The sequence below is a fragment of the Rattus norvegicus genome, chromosome 15, assembly GCF_021556685.1.
Source record: "Rattus norvegicus strain SHRSP/BbbUtx chromosome 15, alternate assembly SHRSP_T2T, whole genome shotgun sequence".
In the NCBI taxonomy this organism is placed as follows: Eukaryota; Metazoa; Chordata; class Mammalia; order Rodentia; family Muridae; genus Rattus; species Rattus norvegicus.
Window position 1 is genome coordinate 106323317 of NC_141548.1, and position 15586 is coordinate 106338902.

The 15586-nt window shown below is 37.1% G+C and overlaps 1 protein-coding gene across 7 annotated transcripts in view; it reads right to left on the reverse strand.

Annotated features, from left to right (window-relative positions):
• Nucleotides 1-15586, reverse strand: part of Nalcn (sodium leak channel, non-selective) — a 352387-nt gene that overhangs the window by 309676 nt on the left and 27125 nt on the right. For all 7 annotated transcript variants that reach the window (NM_001393695.1, NM_001393694.1, NM_001393693.1 and 4 more), the window contains 5 exon segments: nucleotides 3603-3731; nucleotides 3829-3968; nucleotides 4939-5022; nucleotides 10199-10381; nucleotides 13543-13689. In NM_001393695.1, coding sequence (NP_001380624.1) covers nucleotides 3603-3731; nucleotides 3829-3968; nucleotides 4939-5022; nucleotides 10199-10381; nucleotides 13543-13650 — 644 coding nt within the window. In that variant the 5' untranslated portion in view covers nucleotides 13651-13689.

The window sequence follows — 15586 nt, forward strand, 5'->3', positions numbered from 1 at the left end:
TGACATGTTTCATCTGAAGAAACAAAATGAAGAGAAACCTAGAAAATAAGAAAGAGTAAGGATAAAAGAAGAGATGGATTAGGAAAGCAAAGTAACCACAGAGAACATTAAACTGACACATAGCTCCCCTGTATGTGTGAGAAAAGATACATAAAACTATCAAGGGAAGCTTAAAAGGAAATAAAATTATAAACTACTAATAGCAGGATTAGAACATGGCTGATTCCAACAGATCCAACAACTATTTGAAGGATAACCAGAAAATATTTTATAAACATTAGGCCAGTGTTGACAAATTACAAAAATAAGTAGGTTCTGTTGAAAACAAAATTTGGCACACCTTACAGAAAAAGATTAAATATTAACATGTTAGTTCTATTTCATTAATAATGTAAAAATCTCCTCACCACTGCCAATACTACCACAACAAACCAAAGCAGACTTGGAGAGTTTCAGTCATAAATTTTACAAACAGGAAAAAAGGAATCTAACAGTCTTACATTCATCTTACTGAATGGGACACACTAGTCAATATTGTGGGATAAATTAGTGGGTAGGAAGCTGGGAGGGTGCTGGGTTTAGAAGGTCAGCTGGAGGGTAAGAGTCAGGGTGAATGTGTACAAATTTACAAAAAAAACACAGGTTCAGGTTTGGGAGGGGGTACCAGGAGAGAACCCCAGAGGGTCAGTAGAATGAACAGAAATATGCAGCCTCAGAAGGCAGGAGGTGGGGAGATGGGTAGACCATCTAGAAAGTACCAGAGAACAGAGAGTGAGAGATTCTCAGGACTCAATGAGAGTGGCCTTAGATGAAATGCCCAACAGTGGAGAGAAGGAACTTGAAAAGTCCACATCCAGTAGACATTCAGGACTTCAAGAGGAGAGATGGGGTTACCAACCTATGGTCAAAATTTTCTGACCCAGAATTATTCCTGTCTAAAAGAACTGCAGGGACAAAAAGGGGGAAGAGACTGAGGGAAAGATGGTCCAGTGATTGGCCCAACTAGGGAGTCACCAAGGCCTAACACTATGACTGATGCTTTGGTGTGCTTACAGACAGAAGCCTAGCATGGCTGTCCTCTGAGAGGCCCTACCAGTAGCTGACTGAAACAGACACAGATATTTATACCTAGCCATTGGACCGAAGTTGGGGACCCCTATGATTGAATTAGGGGAAGGATGTAAGAAGCTGATGAAGAGGGCGACCCCATAGGAAGACCAGCAGACTCAGCTAACCTAGACCCTTGGGAGCACCCAGACACAGAGCAACCAACCAGGCAACATACATGAGCCAGCCTGAGGCTCCTGACACATATACAGCAGAGGACTGCCTGGTCTGGCCTCAGTGGGAGAAGGTTTACCTGATCTGTGAGAGACTAGAGGCCCCAAGGATTGGAGAGGCCTGCGGTGGGAGAGCATCCTCTTAGAGACAGAGGGGAGGAGGAATGGGATGAGGAACCGTGGGAGTGGGGACAAGGAGAGGGTAATGGCTGGATTGTACGTAAATAAAATAATAATAGTCATAGAAAACTCCCCCATGTATATTATATATTATATATTGTATATATACTATATATTGTATGTATGTATCCATTTATATATATTACATATACATACATTACATACAAGCTTTTATGTGTCAATAAACCTCAGTATGTGGTTAAATAAAAGTGGACTAGAACTGTGATATTGGATAAAATAATATATTTAGAAAACCAAATTTTAATTATAAAAGTTGCCCTTTGTGTCTATTTCTGGGAAATAAAAATGGAGAGAAAATATGGGCTTACATTTTTAGCAATTTTTAAAATCAATTCTCAATTAATCAGTTTCACAATGGTCCTTGTGTACATGTATGTCATTGTACCCGGCCTCAACAACATACAAAGTGGTGTGAAATTCTTATGAAGTTATATTAAGTGGTAAAAACTAACTCCTTTTGTCACTGGTTCATAATCAAAGAGCACACATATTCCTGTGAAGACAAACATGTTGATATGTTTGTATAAATGTGATATGTATGTATATGACTACTAAAATGGGTAAAATGGGCCAGCAAGGTGGCTCAGAGGGTAAAACAATCTGACTCCCCTCACTTGAACCCACATAATGGAAGGAGAGAACTGGCTTAGAACTGATTCTTCAGGCTGTCTTCTAACATCCACAGTCATCCGTGGCACGTGTATACCCTCACACACAGAAAATTAAAACATAATAAAGGTAAAAACATGATCATATTTGCTAAGAGGTCTTTGGTGTTTAATATATAGCCAGTAAAAATACACTGAATTGTTTGTGAATTACTTTGTCATTTTAATATTTGAAAGCCTTGTGTATGCTTCCAGAAGCCGATCTATACACAAGTCATAAAGGAATGATCTGAGAAATTGACACAAGCTGAAAGTATTGAGTTTGAGCCAACTTTATCATTATTTATATAATGGAACCGTGTGTGTGTGTGTGTGTGTGTGTGTGTGTGTGTGCGTGCGTGTGTGTGTGTGTGTGTGCGTGTGTAAATATTCTGGATTCATTTAGCTGTGATTCATGAAAAAAAATCTCTAAATACAAAACAACAACAAAAAAAAATTCACAAGAATTATAAAAGCTACAATGTTTTAGAAACCCAAACTATTTGCTAATGAATGTTAACAGAAACATAAACGAGTACCCTTTAAAATTCAACAAAGCAGTGTAAGTTACATTCTATGATCCCAATGGAAATTTTTCTTAAATGTAATTTGTGAGTCCTTTATTTGTAAACAGATCCATCCCTGCTCAAAGGCATGAATAGAAGGAGTGAAATCAATTTTTGCTTTGGTGTCCTTTGCTCTGCATCCTGAAGTTGTTAACTATTGAACATCTGTGGGCTAAACATGGATTCCCAAACTCAGATGCTCAGTCAACACCTAGTGTATACCACTTGAGGGGCTGGCCAACAGCTCTGCTCTTTCTTCCCATCACTCTGTATCGGTGCTGGTCTTCAGGATGGGTGTTGTGCAGGAGAGGAGGCTCTACCAGCACCATCCATCATCTACTTCACTCTCAGATGCTGCATGTTAAGCTCCTGCCTTGAGAAACACAGACACAGCAGGTAGTCTTCCTTTACCTGGAAATGTTGCTGAAATCAGCCAGGAATCTGATTTTTAGGAAAGGATGGCCGGTGGGATTAACTGTAAGAATGAGGGTTTTATTTTCTCTATCAAACTAATACCATGGATATCTTCCAAAGTTTTGTTAGCTTTGGAAGTGGGTCACAGCCCTCATGTAGCTGGCCACTTTCTGAAAGGTTTGTCTTTGTTTAATGTTCATTCCAACCAGGTTATACTTTTTCATGTGGCTCGCTGTAAACATTTGGCTCCAAGTTGTACAAAATAATGAGGGTGTGGGAAAGACACAAAATACCCCAAAAACTGATTTTTAAAGCATGTGACAATTTCACATACACACACACACACACAGGCGCACACACACACACACACACACACACACACACAGAGGCACACACATAGGCACACAAACATGCAGAAATGTCCTTGTTAATCACCTAGACTTAAAGTGTAACTAAAAGACAAAAGAGAAGCTTACCCTGGCTTTGTGACTTACCCTGGCTTTGTGTCATTGACTACGCAGTGGTAGGTAAATGTTCCAAACATCTGAACTCCTAAAATCCCATACAGAAGAAGGAAGAAGAGGAGGAAGATTGAGACACTCCATATTTGTTCTCCTGACCGCCTAGGGAAAAGAGGAACGTTAGGGAAAATAGATTAAATGCCCCCTTTCCCAGTGTTCATAAACACTCCCCTTAATGTGTGCACCAAGCTATGCTTACTTTAAAATGTTTGTAATTCGGGTCCTTGGCAGTTCGAATCGGAAATAAATCCTGAAAGCCCGGATCATAATGAGTGGCCGTGGGATCCGCAGCATGCCCCAAGGTGACATCTGATCAACTATGTCAGCTATTTCAAACACCTAGGTCAGAAGAGATGTACAAGCTGAGACTCCCCCTTAACACTAGCTATTTCATGGAATGTATAGGTAACACAAGAACGTGCACCCTGTATGTTCAATTAAGCCTTACGTCATATTCCATCAACAAGTATATCTCTGTATTACAACTACTTTAAGAGACACAAAAATGTAAACTATTGAAAATGCCCTTAATCTCCCTTTTCAAATTCATCAAGACATAGTGAAACAAAGTGCCAACTTTTGAGTTATTTCTCACTAATAGTGTCTTTGTATATCTAGAAAAAATTGGAAGTATAAGGATGTGACTTACAATATTCTACCAAGGGTTAACAACAATGCATTGATCATTTATTTTTTCTTAGAAAAGTAAGTCACATGGCTTCTTAGTAGAATCCAACTAAAAAGTAAAATAAAATCAGTGAAATAATGACTTTTCCTTAATGTAAAATCATGCCTGCAAAGATATAGGAGACTGAACTATAGTATTGCCCATTAAAATCCCCTATAAAAAAAGGGTTTTCATACATTCTTTCTATTTATAAAGCATTTATATTCATAATGCATTCGGTATTGACTAATATCTATATCAATATTAATAGCTTAATCTGTTTTAAGGGGTATATAATCATATAGCAACTAGAATATAATTTTTAAATTCAATCTTTGACTTAAAAATTTGATATCTCACTCCAAATCTTTTCTTTTATTTCAGTGACAGCATGATTATAGCTGTTTTAAGAAGAACTACCTTTAATATTGATATTAATTTCTGAGAACTCACAAATGTAATCAACAATAATTTAAATGTTGCAATTAGAGGTTTCTGTCCATGAACATGTAAGCTAAACAATATAGGAAATTACACAACCACATTTAAAATGTATTCTTTAATGTTTCTAGTTAAACTGTGAATGTAAAATAATGCTGAATATTTAAAACATCTCTTTGTGATTTGAACATATTTAGTTACCTGTAACACGAGAGAAACCCAAAGGCAAAAGACCATGAATCCATCAAAAACACACCAGCGGTCCTTCACATAGGAGCTATCGCCCTGGAAATAAATTCCACATGGATTGTCAGACAAAATTTGTTAATATAACTATGTAGTATATACATACATTATGTTAACTATATTAACATTTATATATGTATATGCATATATGTGACGGGAATAGTCAAAGCTGTCTACAGGTTTTCCTTTTATTACAATGGGACAAACTTTCAAAAGAGTATTTTTAGAATTTTAAAATGCTATTTTTAAAAGGCAAATTATTGATTAATCATGAGAATTTGAAAAACTCTTAGTTCAGGATGTTAAAAGGAAAGCATCTATTCTCTTAGCCTCAGAAACCCAACATGTAGTAACAGAACCAATGATCGCTTTGGGTCCCAAGACAGAGCTTGTTTCAGAAGCCCCAGAGCACACTATAGCAACAGGAAGCCTTTAAAACTGCTTGACCAATCACTGCTAGTGGGAAAAGTAACTGGTAAAAGTTACCAGGCAGTAACAGTGACAGAGAAATTTTCCTTAATTTGCAAAGAAAAGATATTCTGACTTTAATTGAGAAGATACTGTCAAAGGAAATGAAGACGTATTGCTTTCATTATTAATAGGGCCTCTATCCTGAGGTTAGGATGTATAATTCAAAAAAATGATATTTGAAAAGAGGATTTCCCTCTGGAATATCAGTGTCAATAAAAATGGAGGGCAGAGAGGACTTGGGCTCTGGGTAGAAATTGACATGCTTGGGTTATTCAATACTTGTCTGTCAGTTTGTATAAAGGCAAACAGGTGAAGGCTGCTGATCAATTATCCAGTATAAGAAAATATCTGAAAGTGTCTTGCAAATATTTAACAAGGAGAGGCAGAAGGATATATTTTGCAGTCACAAATGATATGCACGGGTAGCTTCATGAGCGTGTGATTTATTATCTTATCTTCCCAGAGCCCATCTGTTAGTATGTCTTAGCATTTTTATTTATTACTCCAACAGTGTTCAGTAGATTCATGCTACTTTTATCTAGATCCACTGCCAGATAAGAAACAGACAACTGAGACTCATTTGAAGAATTCAGACTACAATACTTATGATGACCTTCAGCACATCAAACATACATTTTTCAATTGGTTGACCTTTCTTTTAGAGATTTGGTCAGTAGAAATATTTTTAGGGGGGAGAAATTGAAGGAGGCAGTTCAAGAACTTCTCAGGCACAAAATAGATCCTGTTGTTCATGGATGGAAATCCCTCACTCTTTTTTGACCAAAGAACATTAATAAGAACTCTCAGCACATGCAAGGCCCTAAAAGAGAAAGCGTGATTCTTCACGAATCCTTGCCAGCTGCTGCTTGAGCACAGCCTATCTGCCACTTCTGATTCATCAGGCCTCTCCAAAGTACCAGCTCCTCCGTGTGTGTGTGTGTGTGTGTGTGTGTGTGTGTGTGTGTGTGTGTGCATGTATATATGAGTGTGTGTATTTGTAAACACATAAATAGATGCCGCTCAACCTATCTAATGCCACATGTATTATATCTTTTCAGGGATGACCATATAAAAGAGACCAAGGAGGGCTACATGGGAGGATATGGAGGAATGAATTGAAGGGCAAATGGTATAATTGTAGTATAATCTCAGAAAGTAAAAGAAGTAATAAACTTTAAAAAATGAACAAATATTCATACATCACTCTACATGTGCAGACAAACACAAATTTCAGCCTTATAAGTGAACAAAGAAAGCACCCTTTTGCAAGTTGCTGTGTAGACTGGAGAATTGAGAGGCAATGTCCTATTGTTGGCAAGTGAATTAAGTAGGAAAAGTATTAAATGCAAGTTTTTGGAAGATAGGTGGTTAATCAATGTTTTAAAACCTTCGGCAGATTTAATTGACCACAGCAAAGCAATTTGCTTGGGGAATTAGGGTTTTTCACAATCATCTCTGTGAACTTATATATTTTTATCCCTAAAAATGTCTATATTTGTCATAAAACTATAAAAAAGGCAAGCTTGCAAACAGAAAGCAATGAACAATAAAGTTTAAATTAATAACATAAATTTATTGTGACAGGTAACATTTTGCTAACATTGAACTTCAGTAAAACGTTCATTTTATATTCAAGAATAGAGTGTCAAACAGGGCTTGCTCAGATCTGCCTTTTAGGACATGCATGTTGGAGAACTGTGTGCTATCCAATGATGAAGCTATGGTTTAGATTTAATGTCATAAAATCAACAGTTGGTGCCACTCGCTTAACTGCTGCAATCAAGATAATGAAAATAAGTGAAAAATATTTAAAGTTTGGTTAGAAATAACCAGATCTCAGATTTAACAGAAACATCAGCTAATATTTAAACACAGTTTTAGTGAGCTATGATGTTCTGACTACTTTGAGATAATATTAGCAATGCAGAATAATTAAAGTTGACACCACATGTTCATCTACTGTAATTATTTCCAGTCTAAAGCAAAGATAGACTCATTTGGTTTTTTAATTTTAATGTGTCATTTCTTATAGATTGAAATCAGAAAAATATTCTTTTAGTTTTGTAAGCATTTAATCATTCAAGTGTTAGTAGATGTTAAAAATACTAGAAATACTGAATCTATAGTTTTGGAAAGAGTTAAATTGCAAATAATTTTTATTTTTAAAATACTAATTCAACTTTAAATATTCAAAATTCATTCATTCAGTGTCCTCATATGGAATGAGTTGATCACTCCCACATCACGTTTACCTCTGGTTTTTACTTTTTTTATGTTTCAAGTGTGCCAGACGATTTTCTTGATAAGAAACTCACATCCCAATCTATTATATAACTAAGAAACAAGAAGGCTTACTCTAGGGAAAGATCGTTTCATTCAAGTTGGAGGCTTAAGACGGTGACATAAATCACAAAGCATCTCACCCACAATATTCAGTTCCCTACAGAATCGGCAGACGCTGCTATATTATGGGTGACCCATATAAACAAGTGACAGGGTCCTTAGAATCCTCTAGTGGACCACAGAATACAAAGTAGGACTGGCAGGTCCAGAGAAGTCAAAATTCCCAGCGCTAACTTTGTCCCAAGTTGAACTCCCGGGGTAATCGACAACTTAACTTTTTGACCAATGACAACCTAACCTCACACTTAGAAAACCCCACTGAAGATTTTTATCAAAGATCAGACAATTTTAGAATCATCTTAAAATCCAGTCATTGAGGCCATTGCAGGCGCCTGCTTCTTCTATGAAGCAATGCTTTTCCTTAATAAAAAAAAAAAATACCAGCATATTGCAATGGGAAACTGAGATGAAACCTCAGGGAGGAAACCCGAGAACAAATGGCCACATCTGTAGGTGTGTAGCTGTGCAGGTTATTAGCTATATTTCCTGTATCTGCGAAAAAGTATCCAACAAGAATTAACACAAGGAAGGAAGAGTTGATTTTGGTTTACAAGTAGGGGGTCTTTAGTCTATTGTGAAAACCAGAATTCCTATTCCCAGCATTCATATTAATGATGTCTTATGTCTTATAACCCCAGTGCTAGTGGGGCAGAGACAGGTGGATCACGAGGACTCACTGGCCAGCCACCTTGGCTGAAACAGCTAACTCCAGATTCAGTGAGAGATCCTTTCACAAAAAGTCAAGGTGGAAAGCAAGAGGAAGGCATCCAATGTCAAACTCAGGACTGCATTTGTGCAGGGACAGGGAAGGACACCCACTTACAAGTGCACACCGCTATGCATCACACACAACAAAGTGTTGATAAGCACAATAATCAATGCAATAAATAAACCTGTTTGAGTCCTGCTGAAAAGATAATGATATTTACAATAATCAGGGGAATATGAACATCGATTAGGAGTTAACCTATCTTAGGAATTATTGTTGATTTCACCTTATACAATTATGTTGTTTTTGGAAAGCAAATAAAAAATTTATCAACAAGGCATAGGGAATTATTTCTAAAGTGAGTCAATAGCTCAGATTTCTTGAAATTAAAATATAATTCTATTGTTGATCTTTATGCAGTCTATGATTCATAGTTTTTTAATAAAACATAGACATGCACACCACAGTGCACTGGCTGTTGTGATTCTCTGCTAAGAATAGAACTTCAACAAATGATAGGTAAAGAGAAGCTAAGAGCTGATACCTCACTGTATGTCATGAATCACTTAATGAAGGCCTCTCTGTCCTTACATAGGTACTCACATGCCTCAGAACCTCTCTAATACATACGAACCATACTTTGTCATTTGTAAACATTAAAGTCCTCCCTATACTACTCTCTAGACAGGACAGTGTAAGCTACTCCTGGGACAGCATCTTTCCATATCTCCATCTCTGAACGCATTGGTGCAATAAAACTAGGATTTTGTGGCAAAAGTCTCTCTTTTTTCTCTTATTGAATATCTTATTTATTTACATTTCAAATGTTATCCCTTTTTCCCAGTTTCTCTTCCAGAAAGACCCTAGCCCATCCTCCCTCCCCCTGCTTCTATGAGGGTAGTGCCCTGCCCACCCACCCACTCCTACCTCTGGTATTCCCCTACACCGGGGCATTGAACCTTCACAGGACCAAGGACCTATCCTCCCATTGATACCAGATAAGTCCATCCTCTGCTACACATGCAGCTAGAATCTTTTTTCTTTTCTTTTCTTTTCTCTTCTCTTCTCTTCTTTTCTTTTACCTTTACTAAAAGCTTAATTTATTTTTATTTCCCAAGGGTGCCAATGAGATGTACATATTCCTTTCTTTGCAGTTCCTAGATTCCTATCGCTCTTATTTCCTCTTTTATCCTGTTATATCTTGAAGACAACCCATGTTTATGAAATACAGCTTACTGTCATCATACGTTGACTTTATCATGTGACATTTTCCTTGAGTTCAGTAAATAAACAAACATTGAAGTGCCTCCTGAGGTCCATAACTGTGGCCATCTGCAGCTTTAGTTCTGTAGGTGGCACAGTGCACTCAACCCTGGACTCCTGCAACATATACTTAGAGCAACTAGCTTCTTTAAAGATACCAAGAAATATAAGACTTTGCACATTAGAAAATGTTACTAACGTTAAAAATATCCCCGTGTGACAAATCTCTACCAAATCTTGGGATTATGCTCTTTAAAATTTTCAATCTTAATAAAGTAGAACCACATTGTATTTGGACATTCATAGAAAAGCATTACTGCAGAGTTGATTAAAATAGTCAACGTACTTAAGTGACAAGAAGACACTCACCTTGACAATTCCCCGTATGTGCATCTTTGCTATCATCTCTGCAGTGTAGAGAAACATCAGTAAAGTGTCCAGGGTGAAGGTCACATACTGAAGGGGAGGATAGTGCTCGAAGGTCATAGGTGTGTTCATGCACACTGAGATGACGCTGATGATGGCACAGATGCGCAGCAGAGAGTGCACCCACTGACACAGAGGCCAAAGTTACTTTGTGACACTATGATCTGAGACAGTTCACTTGTCTTAGAAAGCACACTATTTGGAAAACATAACACTTGGGTTAAAATAGTTCATCAGTGCAGGGGGGGAGGAAGAAGAGAACAGCCACTAGGATTGGATAGCACGCTCAATATTTTCACACATTTTATAGTGCCTACGTCTCAATGCAGTTTACGTTCCATATGAACATACCGGGGTTCTGAATGTTTAAGAAACATTCCTTTAATGATACATTAATAGGAGCTATAACCGAGGTTAATGTGAAAGCTCTCAGATCACTTTGTGTGAAATTCTTGTTCTGCTACATAATGTAGCAATTCACTCACAACAAATGTAATATTTTTTTCACTGTAAAGCACCCAGAATTAGCAGCCATGTTCTATTTATTGTAACTTCCCTAGTATATTACAGAATGGTCTATCATAGTAGACCATAAATGACTGATATAAAAAGGACTGATATAGAACATTTCTTTATGCAGGATTTAACAAATGTATCACTATACCTTCCCTACACTAAAAAACAAATCTTTTTTTCTGAGCCAGTGAAATTGAACTTGCCATACAAGCCTGGTAACACACACACACACACACACACACACACACACACACACACACACAGACACACAACATCGATTAAAATCATTTCTAAAATTATCCTTGTAGAGAAATGATAATGAGTGAGGCTATCTCTTTTTTTAGAGAAAACATTTCATACGTATTTACCATTGAGTTTCTTTTAAAATTTACAATTTTTTGTGCAATCCTAGACACTCACTGATTTACTGTCTAAAGATTTTAATTAATTCTAAACTAAGAAGAAAAAATAAAAGCAGTGGTCATATATTCAATATGTTCACATAAAATCTTTCATAATAAAAGTAACATGTAGGATAAAAAATAGCTAATTGCATCTATATGCTAACCTCCCAGAATTAATATTGCTACTGAATTACTCAGGGTGCAGTCTTCAAACATAATTTGAGTGTTATTTATTGACTACTACGTTGAATATACATATGTGTATATCTGGGTATGTCTATGTAGTCATGTTAATTCACTAATTTTATACTCCTGTTTCAGGGGTATAGTTTGATAATAAATGGATCACATGCCTCCATAAACCAGCAAGCCCTTAAGATGAAAATGAATGATTGGCAGAACTTGAGAAGACTCAGACAGACACTGCTGGGTGATGAGTGGATTCTAATGTTGGACCAAGTATAAAAGTATTTGCATAAAACATAGTTCCAGGAATTCCACACCACAGAAGACACATACATTTCCATGTGTAGTTTAAGGGTTGGTATACTCATGTTTCCAAACAGAAAGTTCAAAAAAAATGAATGTCAGAATGTAAATTCAACGCTATCTGGGCTTCCCCATATCAAGAATCTAATTACCAGGAGAAAATAAGGGTTATTTCACAATAAATTGTCTTTAATCTTGAAGAATTTTAATTAATCATTAATAATTTCAGTTAGTGCCTCTGGGGTTACACATAAAATTCCATCTTCCAAAGTTCTTAGGAAGTTGTGAATGAGAGAGTTACCGAGCAGTTTATTATTCTAGTCTATTTAGTTCTCTAAATATGAATAGAAGACCTGCTATGCATCCAAAAGTCTGGGCTCTGGGCACATACAAACAGAAGTATAGGCAACACATAACCACTTTGTAAGAAAAGTAATATACATGGTAAATGCAATTGCCTCTCAAGATCTGTCACCACAGAGGGTGCCCAAATATGAGGAGACTGTGTACTTTCCAAAAGTGAGTAATGTTTATGTATAGCTTACATATATACTCTGACAGTTTAAATCATCTTAGGATGATTCATAATACTTAAAATTATGTACAACCCTGTTGTACTAATCACATTCTGAAAGAATGAGAAGGAAAAATACACACATGGTTCACTACAGATCCAAGTTCTTTTCAAATATTTCCATTCTGTTGCTGGTCAAAAGTGGGTACAGAACAGAGGGCCAACTCTCTCTCTCTCTCTCTCTCTCTCTCTCTCTCTCTCTCTATCTCTATCTATCTATCTATCTATCTATCTGTGTGTGTGTGCACGCGCACACGCATGTGTACTTATATTTATAGATAAGTCTAACATTGGATAAGAGGAAAGAAGAGAAGTTTATTCTGTCTGTCCACATGCACGAAAGATACTAATGTAGATGATTCAGACAGGATAGGATACCAGAAGATGACTTCTAAGGTTCCAGTGGATGATATAAAGACACAGGAAAGGGTGGTTGCTGGCTAGGAGAGAGCCTGCTCACAAAGAGCTGTTAGTGTAATGCCAACACATTTTAATTTACAGTGGGAGTTCCAGGGATGTTTCAACAATTATAAAGCAGAAGGATATCATCAGAGAGTGTAATATACAAAAACACGTGAGCCGGTTATGAAAGTCTCCCAAGAGCAGGCTAATGAAGCTCAGGAAGAAGGCAGACTGGCCATCTTTGTCCTGCTTAGGGGAGGAGAAGGAACTGAGAGTACCTCAGGTTAATTTGCTTCATTATTTAAACTAACTTTAAGTTTAAAGAGGAAGTCATTCCTACTTTGCTGTGGGAGCTGAATTCCCAAGACCTAAGAGTGAACTTCCTGGCTCTACAGTGATGCATGACATAGCAGCTCTTCCTCTCATGCTCAACATCCATAAACTTGTAAGACACTAGGCACAGGTTCTGAGTCACAAGATTTGAATCAAAGTAAAGACTATTTAGAAATGGATACTGTCTTTACAACCATATCCACCTAAGCAAATCACAGTTGAACATGATAAAGAACACATGTAGGTAACAGTAGTAGCTCATCTTGGGCCATCCTGGGAGTGGTATTATTTCTACATTGTGTGATCTGAGGATAGTGTATCCAGAGCAGGGTTGGGAAGAGAGGGCAAAATACAGACCTCTTGCACTATCTGTATATTCCTATAGGAGTCATTTATAGCAGTCCCTCATCTTTTCAATTTGAATCATACCTAACCCAACCATCAGACTCCAAGACTCCTTCACTTTCCGCTGCAGCTCAAACAGCCAAAGAAATATGAGTTTTGAGTTTAATAAATGAAAATTTTCTTATATCAGCATGTGCTTCTCCAAACCAGAAAAGGTGACTTACTGGCTTATTAATCCAGAGTATGTCAGCATTGTCTGACAGAGATTCGTCAGGACCAAAGTCAGTTACTGGCTGGGCTTCCACCCTGGAACTCTGCTTTCTTTTGAGCATGGTGAAGTTAGCTGTGGGAGGCAGGTACAAAACCACAGTCTGGCAAAAGGAAAAGAGAAAGCTTTATTAGCCACCCAACCTACTTCCTTTCCCATCAAAAGCATTGAGTCTTCATGGGTGAGTTATGCAGTGGTAAGTCATACACGTGCTCTATGGACCTGTATGTGACAAATTGTACATATCTAGATAATAGGAAAACAATGGGATAAAATCGATATAATAAAATCAAATTTTTCTCTTCTAGTCTAATAGAAAACCTTATGTATTTCATACGTAGTTTAGAAACAAGTGGTGTAAACAGCCAGAACATGACTCGTCTCATAGAGAACACAGATTACTAGAAATTTCTTTGCTCTATGGGGCTGCAACCATGGCCATAACAACAGGGATTTTCCCTATTATTTTAATGTCATTTAAATGCTTCTACTGTTCCAGTCATAATTCCAACACAACCTCCTTATGTGACTCTTCTCAGAAAGGCTGAAGGCCACAGAGAATAGGGAGAGAAGCTCCAGCAGTTGGAAGCTTTGTCATTTCTGAGTGCAGTGACTCTCTAAAGTCATCTTGCTCTTCTAAAGTCAACTCTTCATCAACTGCACTAAAATCAATGTAGTCAGCTACACACACACACACACACACACACACACACACACACACACATATCACCATCTACAGACATTGCTACTACATTCTAAAGTTAGTAGCCATTTAAGAAGGGTCTACTATCCATTAAATGATAAGTAAGAGCAGCATAAGAATTGCTGTGTTCAATTATTACAAAATTATTACAAAAGAGTAACACAGTTGCCTGATTACTCTTCAGTCCTAAGTAATACTCCTTATTTGATTAATGTATATTGAGGTTTTTCTTTTCTTTCTTTTCTTTTCTTTTTTTCATCTGTTTCTGCTTTTTTAGATAGGGTTTCAGTCTGTAGATCTGGCCTGAATGGAACTCGTTAAGTAGATGTGACTGGCTTTAAAATTGTGGCAATCCTTCTTTGCAAAATTGTATACAGTATAACCGGGACGTTTGGGTTCAGCTTTTTTACAAATGTGGCCCCACACTGAGATGTGAATGCACTCTAGATTTAAACAAGAAGGATAAAATGGTATTGAGTGTTAAAGAGAAAAGAATATCCACTAAATTTTGGACAAATATATTTTGGTGCATTTAGTAGTAGCATTTTATTTAATTTAAAAATTGGCCTGACAGGAGAGACAAAGCATCTTTTGGGGTTTTTATTGTTATTGTTACTGCTCTTAAAATTTTGTTTGTTTGTGATTGGGTCTTGCTATATATATCCTTGCTTATATAGAACTTGCTGTGTAAACAAGGATGGCCTCAAACAATGTTCCAGATGCCTCTGTCTCTCAATTACTGGGAGACAGGAGTTCATTATCATTCCCGGTTCAGAAGAAATATCTTGATGTTTTATGTATGCATGGGAAATTCCAGTCTTGAGACAAGTGACAACTTGACAAATGCTATCTAAGCAGACTTGAGATTGTAAACAAGTCAAGTATGATTGTAAAGTGTCAAGTGTTCTGAGACGGCCACAGAGTGCTCAGCACTCTCAGGACCACAACTGAAGGCAGTTGACAGAGGAACACACTCTCTAGGCAAGAGACAGCAATGGTGATGTTGTCAGGAAAATGTAGTCATTTTGGTACCAGGAAAATCCACTTACTTATTGCCTGGTACTCCAGGGAATTAGAGGAAGAAAACTCATCAAGGGCAATGTGTTTCTCCCCTCAGATAGAAGAGGAACAAAATCATTTGCAAGGTGTGTAAATATATGCACTTGCAATTTTCACTGGGAAAGAAAATAAAATACAATTCAGAACAAGAAAATTGAATATGCTTCTGTGTGTTTGAGGGTCCATTTCTCTTTACGATGCGTTCCTCAATCCATCTGAGAAGCTGACTTTCCCCAAT